Below are 9815 nucleotides of genomic sequence, written 5' to 3'. Positions count from 1 at the left end.
CTCTGTTACAGCACCACCTGTGGTAATCACAAGGTACACAAATCGTATTGGCCACCTTTATAAGCCAGCTACCCAATGACCCAACATTAGAGACATTTACAAGATAGTAGACTTGCTACATTCACCATTTACACATAAAAAACATATATACATGTATGCCACATTGTAAACATTAACAACATTGAGAGAAACCCCATGTGACTACCTACAATAAAAACAAACATTCTATGAGCTGAAAACACAATAGCAGGGTTCACATAGGGTGTCTCTTAATGTTGTTAATGTTTACAACATGGCATACATGCATATATATGTGAATTTTGACTCCCTTAGCCAACACAATCAAAACCTAAGATCCAGTGGCACCTTGTGGATTATGTGTCTTTTTATATGTTTGTGCTTTTATTGTAAATGTATGCACTGTTTTGTTTATGTGTTAATGGTGAATGTAGCAAATCTACTATCTTGTAAAGCTATATCTGGCAGCATGTCATTTATGTCTTATAGCTGTATTCTTTGCATATTGCAGCCCTGAGGAAGCCCTTGACAGGGCAAAACGTGTTGGCTGCGAGTATATGTACACTAAAGTACAAGAATAAAAGGATACAAAAGACAGAGGATTTGCCTGTTTTTCTTTGCTTACTTACCAACCCTCTCTTCGTACAATCATTTTATGTTGCCTCTCTAATATAAATGAATGTCTCTGATCACATGACTGGGTGTAGTTGGCAGTTGGGCTTTGTGTATTCCTCCTAGACAGCCACACACAATGGGGACTTAGGTGCGACTGGTACAGCAATAATTGGCAGGATGGGAGGAAGGAGCTGGCCAAGCCTCACTTAAACTTCAATAGGCTGTGTCCTGTCTTCACACAAAGGCCTTAACAGTCCTGGAGTGTCCCTTCAGCCAGATTGGAGCCAGGGCAGGGGAGATAGTGTATTCCATGCAATTCAAAGACACTGTCTAGAAGCTTCTCCCACCTTACAGAACCAGGGCACCATTGTTTGAAAGAAAGACCTCAGACACCAACTCTTTAGCACACTTCTGGACCTGACAAAACTCTGCTAGGAAGAAGGATTGCTGGGCTGCTGAAAGGACTGTCACTCTGCTGGACTGTCACTCTGAAGGAGCTGCTGCCCTGTTGTGCTGCCTATTGCACTCTTGCCTGGAGAGGAACAACTGGACATGCAACCCATCTTGAAACCAGGACTACAGAGTGCCTCAAAGGGCTGATCTGCTGGCCTCCTGACCTGAGCCCGGGGACATAAAAGGCTTCCCAACAGCTACTGGACCAGTCTTCAACAAATTCCTGACCCCAAATAGTGCCCCTCAGGTCCTGGACCCTTGGTGTGGCTCAGCGGGCTCTTAAATCAAGCTTTTGGGCTCTTCACGACCGTGAATGGGCCTGTTCCCACTAGAACTGCGCCGCTCACACTGGAAATTAGCGCCAGCCACCATTAGCCTGTCTATTCGCACAGCATGCATCAATCGCCGCGAGGCTCTAGCCCACCCATCCGCCACTCTGCTCCTTGCACCACCGCCAGCAATGCTCTCCTTGCTCCCTGTATCCCTCTTCAAAGCGAACTGGACGCTTGGCACAAACCTTGAAAAGGTAAACCTTCAGCAGGGCTACTCTAGGACTGTTTCCAACCCGCACTCCATCATGGTCAGCCTGAACTTTTGACTTTGGCCTGGTCCAGTGCAACCAGATAGATGCGGTTGGCGCTTTATGCTTTTCGGCCCTATATTGCAGGTTATTCTTTAAATATTAATTCCTCTGTTTCTACTGATTGGATTTTTGCCATTTAGGTCGTGGTTTATGTACTAAATTAAGCTCTATTCGGAATTGTTTTGTGTGGTGGTGTCACTGTTTTACTGGTTGAAGTGTTGCATAAATACTTTACATATTACCTCCAAGTTAAGCCTGATTGCCTTTGTGCCAAGCTGCCTAGAGTTAAGCACAGGTTAATATAACAATTTTTTGTGGTTTGATGCTTGGCCAGGGCTCACACCCCAGTCAACCAGCAGCATACTTTTTCACATCATGTCTACAAAATGAGACAGAAACGTACAAAATATTGCATTTATTTTGCCTCATTAACCAATAAGGAAGAATGTTCAGGCAAACTGAAACCTCCACCATAGTCCTTTGCTAACTTAAACTGCAGCATCACTGAGGCACAAAGAAGAAAGAAATACTGAAACCATTCAAGAAACTAATTGAAAACAAATATATGCCAATGGAGAAGACAGAGCTTCACATGAATACCTCTAAGTGACAATATCAGATAACTATTGTCTAGATACTCTGAAAACTGGAAGATACAGACATATGTAGGCAGCTATGACCATAAGGTGATGCATTTTGGTCATTTGGAGTTATGTGTATGAGTGCATCAGAAGCCCGTCACCCAAATCCAGGACTAATGTTAAACAGGTACAGACTCGCTTTTGCTGGCATGACACACCAGGCTCCTATTCAATGTGGTCAAGCACACATTGCTTTCCTCAGGCATAACATGAATGTGCTGGATCAAAGTAACCATGTCCAGATTCCTTTCTGCAGGCATGTTTGTGTAACATTTCAGATTAGCATTCCACTGAGTTCAAATACATTACACTCCATTATATGGTAACTGAATGAAGCATTGCTTCTCAAGACCATACTGTAAAACTATCTACATCGCCAAATATCAGCAAACGTCTCCCCAAACTACTCAACATGTAGAACTGTATAGTAACGGATAACTTGGTGCTAACGATTCTAGCATCAGTGTGTTTTTGTCTTCCTCTGCTATAGAACCTTTATTTTTGATATTTAACAAAAGAGCTTTATTTTAGCTGCTAGTACTAGAACATCCCGGAGATCATATATTTCCAACTTTACCTGTAGTCCACTAAGCCCCTAAACCTTGCTGTCACCATGCTCACGGTTTCAAATCAATCACTCCAGCTTTTAGTTGTGTTCCATTAGTCCACTAAGCCCCTGGACCTGACAGTTACCATTTATACAGTTTCCAGTCTTTTACTCCAGTATTTCAGTGTGCTCTTCTATGCACATTCAAATACCCCACAATCAAAAATTGGAGCACAAATTCATGTTTCAAGTGCTGTGTGGCTGTATGTTCTGGCTTCCTATGTTTTAGATATATATGTACTGACGTGTGTGGTAGGCAGTCTACTCTTTTGGGCTGCTTCACTGGGGTAACTTTTCAAGCACCTCTGTGAAGTCTGCTTGTGTCTCCACTCCAGGTACTATTACAACATTGATTTACCTGAGCTGCTGATGTTTTGCACATTATCTACCTTCTTTTCCTTTTACCCCTGCTGCCTTGGAGCAACTCTTACTCAGAAACATGCCTTCGGTGGCACAGAGCCTCGAATCTTGTTATTAGGTGGACACCTGTTGAAGTAAAATTTAAGCTAGTGTGTATAACGGTCTAGAGGCCAGTTATTGTGTACAAATGACTTCCCTCAAGGTGCACTGCAAACTTGAGAGTTTGTGGATCCACAACTACAGGGCAAATTTGTCTTTTTTGCATTTGATCCCGCACATAACATTTCTAAGCGTGGTTTGTCATACCGTACATGCGCATGTGTCTAGACCGATGCTTTTTTGGCCACAAACTTAACACCACATTATGGATTTTATCCGCTTTCTAGTGCTACAGTGACACTACCGTCAATGTAGAGGATTAAAAAAGTGCTATTTTGACCTAGGCTATCTTCAACTCCTTGTATCGTTTAGGTAGATTTTAGGTTGATAACATTGGTAATAACATTCTGCATGTAGTCCAGCCATGTTAGGTTATTCATCCCAGACATAAGAGCAAAAATATTGGTCTCTATTTCAACCAGCTTTCCGCCTTTACTGGACTAGAGTCATCAGATGTGCTCTTTGGTGTCTAAGAAGGCTTTCCTTCAGACTAAAGTTCTGCTCACACTCTGTGCACTGATATGGTTTCTCTCCAGTGTGCATTCTATCGTGTCGTATTAAACTCCCTTTCTGAGTGAAGCTTTTCCTACACTTGGTACACTGGTAGGGCCGTTCTCCTGTATGTGTTCTCTGGTGCCCGGTGAGATGATGTTTCTGGCTGAAGCTTTTTGTGCACTGCGGACACTGGAATGGTCTCTCTCCTGTGTGCACTCTGCGGTGCCTCATGAGATGATCCTTCATCTTGAAATTTTTCTCACATTCGGAGCACTGATACAGTCTCTTTCCTGCATATGCTCTCTGGTATCTCAAGGTACGTGGCTTCACGATTAAACCTTTCTGAAAGTCATTGGTTAGAGTGGTACATTTACCCATCTGTGACCGGGGCTGTGGAACAAGACCCATTGCCTGCCTGACGTTCACCTCACAGTCAGTAAAAGTGTATGGCCGCCAGTTCTGCCGTTTACGCTGTTGACTTAGCAGCATCTTTGCAATCCTTTGATTGTCATTACCTTCATAATGTTCACTAGAGGCCTCAAACTCATTGAAGTGTTTTGAAAGATCAAGACTGCTGTCACGGAGGCTAGTCCTCCTGCCACCCATTTGTTTTCTTGGCCATGACCATAGTTGGCTGCTAGTGTTCGTTTGATGCTGATAGCTCTGCGGAATCATGTCTTTAACTTTTCTTGATAATGTTTTGCACGCTGTAAGGTTTTCATCAAATGTGGGAGAATCTCCTGCTTTCCTTTCTGTTTTCATGCCCGTATCACCTGTTGGAACAAATGGGAGAGGAGTTGTTACTTTTTTACCAGTACACGTACATGTAAAATGTTTGGTGAGAACTCAATCACCACACTGTACATTATAAAAGATACCATCATATGACAATCTACACAAAACACAGCAGTGTTTACAATGATAGAAGACCGAAAAAGTGAGTATGCAAGTTTTCATTGGAAAACCTCACTGTCATAAATAAAATGGAGCCAGGCAAAATATTTAAACACCAGCATGACCTATAAAGAGAACTGACAACCAGAGATGTTCAGCTTAAAAACAGATATAGCTAAGTCACCCTTGTTTGAAAAGGATACAGGTGCTGAAAACGCTTCAACTCATACTTAAGGTTAGAGGTGGGATGGGAGTGCAAAAAGCACACTAACTTACAAAGTGGGTGGAAGAGTGGTGTGAAGACACCAGTAAATATTTGCATAAGTCACTACATGTGTATTTCTATTTAAAAAAAATAGAATTTTCATGGGTTTTAGTGAAATAAAATTCACAGTATAACATAATACCATTACAACAAAGTGTTGCACACCCCCATTCCACTACATGTGTATATCAGAGTTCAAAAAGAGTTGCAGGTTAAAAGCTTCATAGGTTTGTGGCAACCTATTGCAAAATTGTTGTCGCTGTATGAAGAGGGATCCATCATATAGTGAGGTCACAAAAAATGAGGTGGTGTATTTGCTTTCTTTTGATTGGCCAAACAAGAAAAGCAAAAAGAAACAGACGCTCATGGAATGCCATAGTAAATATAAAGGGTTAAAAAACCAGACCATGTGACACAACTATACCCAGGTGAATAATCAAATAGTGGAATACAAAGGATTGAACTTTTATGTTAAATTGATGCTGGTGATAGGGGGCACTAGAGAGCTGTTGACCAGATGGCCACGGTTTGAAGAAGCTCCTGCGGCAGTCACTAAAGAAATAGCTAAATGCCTGTATAACCGCTGGCATAATATGCCGTAACGGCTCCATGGTGGTGGGAGCACAAGCTGGCAGACCCATACTCAATGCTGCCTGCCGGGGACCACATTGCCGGGGGAGGCCTGCCCAGGTCGCAACCTGGAGGTTTTGGAGCTGCAGCAGAGGGCAGAGCCTCGCTCAGGCGATTGCTCGGAGGAGACGTCACGTTGGGTGTGCCTCAGGCTGCTGGGGCCCAAAGGCCGGTGAAGCTGGCGGTCCTTGAGTGAAAAAGGACTGCAAGGGTGCTAATGAGAGGCCTCTGCTCGCTTTCTAGCTGCTCAAAACTGGATGAGCCTGAGACTTTGAGCCGCTACGCTGAGGAGGAAGCGGCCGAGTGCTGCGTAAGACTGCTTGAAACGACATGGTCGGAGAAGAATATTAAAACCAATGTCTGGTTGGAACAACACCTCCCCGTGGAACGACACCTGGTGGCCCTCCAAACTCAGTACCACTGTCAGGTCTCACCAGGGAGGATCACGCATGTCTACGTGAGCACTGCCGATCGGAAGATCCGGGGCTACGACTCCCATTATTCTGCACAATCAGGAAGTGACGCGCATGCATGACTACATTTTCCCTTCCTGTTTTCCCTGATCCGGGTCATCAGATGAGTTCGATTATCCTTTGGATGCAGGCGGATTTGGTATGAACGAGGACCTGGTCTGGTCAGGGCACACATTGCACCACTCTGTCTTTGCTCAAACCAGTGGTTCGTATTCTGTGGTGTAACCGCACGGTCGCGGTTTGCACTAGAACTGGTCAGACGCCGCTCATTCTCCTCCGTTGGTGAGTTTCTCCCGAAACTCGTGCGGAGGGGAAAGTGAGTGCAGGCAAAGTCCTGTATGAGTGATTTCTCATCTTCCCTGTTGTGGAGCTACCACATTTGGAGATCGCGCAGGGAAGAGGCGGCGAAAGTTGTTGTCTCTCATCTTTAGACATTTGTGAACGCTCCTTGTGTCCTAGAGAAATACGGACCAAGTGCCCAATTCATTAAAGCCAGCTTACGACTGGCTGGGATTAAGGTTTCAGGGAGTTCTGCAATTTCCTCTAAACACTTGTAACTGTTGTAAATTCTACTCTACTACAGTCATTTCACTGCTTTGATCGAACTATGGATTTTGCCCTCATATCCTTTGTCGGATCCACATGTTGAAGAAATGCTCACCATTGTTTGGATGTTTATTGCCTACATAATGGAGATGCTATATGTTTATTTTCGTCTTGTTTATCTGTTTGTGCATATAGCAGGGGAATTGTGTCTGAACCCTGGAAGGACATGTCACACCTCCCCTATGATTCTTGGCAGCCCAGATAACGGGGTATGTAGGAAGTTGGGAACTGAATCTAATATTACCTTTGGGGGTGATAGATCCTGTAAACAATTGGTCTTTCTCCCCGTCTCATAGTTGTGCATACCAACACAACATTTATGGCAAAACCGCAAGACCATCTGGCCTACAGGACTTGCCTTTCTTTTCTTTTACAGGTATTGCAATATTAATACATAGAGTGATTAAGGTATAGAGAGAGAAGGAGAAGAAAGAGTTAGAAATTAATTGTGTTCTTTCTTTTACAGATTTCCCTCCGTGTCGACCCCTACCTTTCCTTCCCCCGCTTAATCACTTCAACATTCTGTGCTGGCATAGCTTTCAGGCTTGAAGCTATTGAGAGGTTGACCCATACTAGCATCACTCCAACCTCGAGGATATGGCGAACAGGACACCCACACCGACAGATCACACCCACAACTTTGGAATCATCCTGGACAGCAAACTTACCATGAAGTGCCACATCAACGCAGTCTCCTCGGCCTGCTTCCGCACCCTCTGCATCTTCCAAAAAATCTTCAGTTGGCTCCCCATGAACAGCAGGAAAACCGTCACTCAAGTCCTATTCACCAGCCAGCTGGACCACGGCAATAAGCTCTACGCAGGAATCACCACCCAACTCCTGAAGAGACTCCAAACGATACAGACTCATCCTCGACCTCTCCAACAGACCCACATCACCCCCCACCTCAGGAACCTCCACTGGCTCCCCAGCCAGAAAATATGTCAATTCAAGATCCTGACACATGCCTACAAGGCCCTCCAAGAACCAGCATACATCAACCACCGCCGGAACCTCCACCAATCCTCCAGACACCTGTCCTCGCACACACTCCCTGCATTCGCCAAAGCCAAAGTGGAGGACGATCCTTCTCTTACTTTTCTGCCAAGTCCTGGAGCGCTCCCCCTTCACCTCCAAACATCTTCCTAACTCCCGGAATTCCGAAAGGGGCTCGAGACCTGGCTTTTCAACTGATCCCAGTGAGAACCCAGCGCCTGATTACCGCGTGGGTAATTAGCCACGCTCTACAACTACGGATTGATTGACTGGTGTAGCAGATTGTATGCCCTGCAATAATACCAATTGACCACCGGACTGCAGAGTGGTTATAAGGGCAAGCGTTGCAACACTACTATGGCTTTGAAGTATATGGACCCTGGTGAACTGTCCCAACAAATCATCGCTGCAGGAACGATGGCAGCACACCGGTAATGAAGTAGTTAAGGGGACTGGTGTGCTGCTGACCCCTGGCACTGGGGAATTCAGACTAAAGGCAGGCCTGACTGCAGTTCAAGGCTAAGAAAGCTGCAAACCCACAGGAAGAAGGGGTGACTTGAGAGGCCCAGCCGTAAGAGATGCTGCTGACGATAAAGCTCAAGACCTGGATATGAGAATGCTAATGCTAGAGATGCCTAATAGCCTGGATACAATGGACAGCAAAATAGACAATCTTACATGCTGCTTGGATTGCCTGAAAGAGCAGTTAGATAAGCACACAACAAGAACAAGCCCAGCGGCTCAGTTTGCATCAGACGTGGAGGACAAGTCTGTGAAAATGGCTAAAGCACAAAATGAAATTGCTAAAGACATCGAGAGACTCAAATTATATAGCAAGGACCTAGATGCACGATCGCGCAGAAATAATGTACGTCTTCTGGGGATACCAGAAACAATGGAAACAGAGAAGGGAGGAAAACAAAGAAGACATGCTGGCCTCACTTTTAGGCGAGTCAATCTGTCGAGCAAGTTCATGATAGAAAGGGTCCAGCGATTGCTAGCACCAAGGTCTCCGTCAGGAGCCCCTCCTCACCGTCATCGCAAAACTGTTGTGCTACTGTGATAGGGACACCATACTCCAGCTGGAGAGAGAAAAAGGGCATTTGATGCACTTTGGATTCAGAGTATCAATACAGGAGGCGAGATGGATGATTCTACCAGTAAATAAAGGACTGCATGAGGTTAAGGTAAAATATTTCATGTTGTACCCTACCCAGCTAAGCTTCAACTAGACCAGGAAAGTCCACATCTTCACAGAACCCTAGGCAGTGACAGAATTCCTAAACAAAACTGTGCCGAAGAAAAATGCCGTTCCTTGGACACACCTGAACCCAGGATGCTTAGCGACACGTAATGAGGAGACGGGACACTGCGCGGCCTGGCTCTGTAGATTGAGAACAGTCGGGATCCTGACCTGATTGTGGCTCCCTCCAGGCCGGGGATGGGGCATTGAGTTATGAATATGTTAGAGGCCGACATGGGTCTGGAAAGGTTGTAAACTCTCTGGAACAGGCTCCTCAGGGCGACTCGATCTCCTGTGGGAACTGAGTGCAAGTCCTTGGGAGTTGCCTGAGAGGCGTGTGCGACCAGGGAGCACCCACCTTGATAAATTGTGCACTGCTTCCAGAGGAGACGTTCCCATACCATATTTACACTTTGGTACCTGGCAACCACTAGACCAGATACCTAATTGGCCGCACCCCACCTGCTGCAGCCTATTATGATGACGAGTTTGTGTTTGATTCGTGAGTTATACATTTTTTCTTCAGGTTTGTTCAATAAAATAAGGGTTTCACTGGAAGGTTGGGGTTCATAGTTGGAAGGGGTGGTGGGGTTGTTGAAGGCTAAAGTAACGTGCGGAGGGTCGAAATTTTGGGGCCTATTGGTAGTGAATTAGCCCTTATTCTCCCAACAGAAAGATCTACAAACCACAGTGGAAATGGACATGGATACTATAAAACTTATGACATGGAAAATCCGGGGGCTGAATAATCCTAAAGAGTCTGGACAAATATTGGCT

General features: G+C 45.1%; 1 protein-coding gene across 4 annotated transcripts in view; it reads right to left on the bottom strand.

The window, feature by feature from the left end:
- Positions 1–2069: 2069 nt before the first annotated feature.
- The window catches only part of LOC146813086 (uncharacterized), a 120745-nt gene continuing 112999 nt past the window's right edge, over positions 2070–9815 (bottom strand). For 2 of the 4 annotated variants that reach the window (XR_014966954.1, XR_014966955.1), the window contains exons 9-10: positions 2317–4704; positions 2070–2271 (exon numbers count right to left, since the gene is read on the bottom strand). Coding sequence is in view for 2 of the 4 variants with exons in the window: in XM_085620070.1 (XP_085476196.1) it covers positions 3869–4704 (836 nt within the window). In the remaining 2 variants the exon portion in view is untranslated. Of the gene's footprint in view, positions 4705–9815 lie in introns of all 4 variants that reach the window. The other 2 variants (XM_085620070.1, XM_085620071.1) reach the window with 1 other exon arrangement.

This window comes from Triturus cristatus, chromosome 7 (genome assembly GCF_964204655.1).
Source record: "Triturus cristatus chromosome 7, aTriCri1.1, whole genome shotgun sequence".
Classification (NCBI taxonomy): domain Eukaryota; kingdom Metazoa; phylum Chordata; class Amphibia; order Caudata; family Salamandridae; genus Triturus; species Triturus cristatus.
Note: the sequence above shows the minus strand (reverse complement) of the source record. Positions and strands in the feature narration are given on the sequence as shown.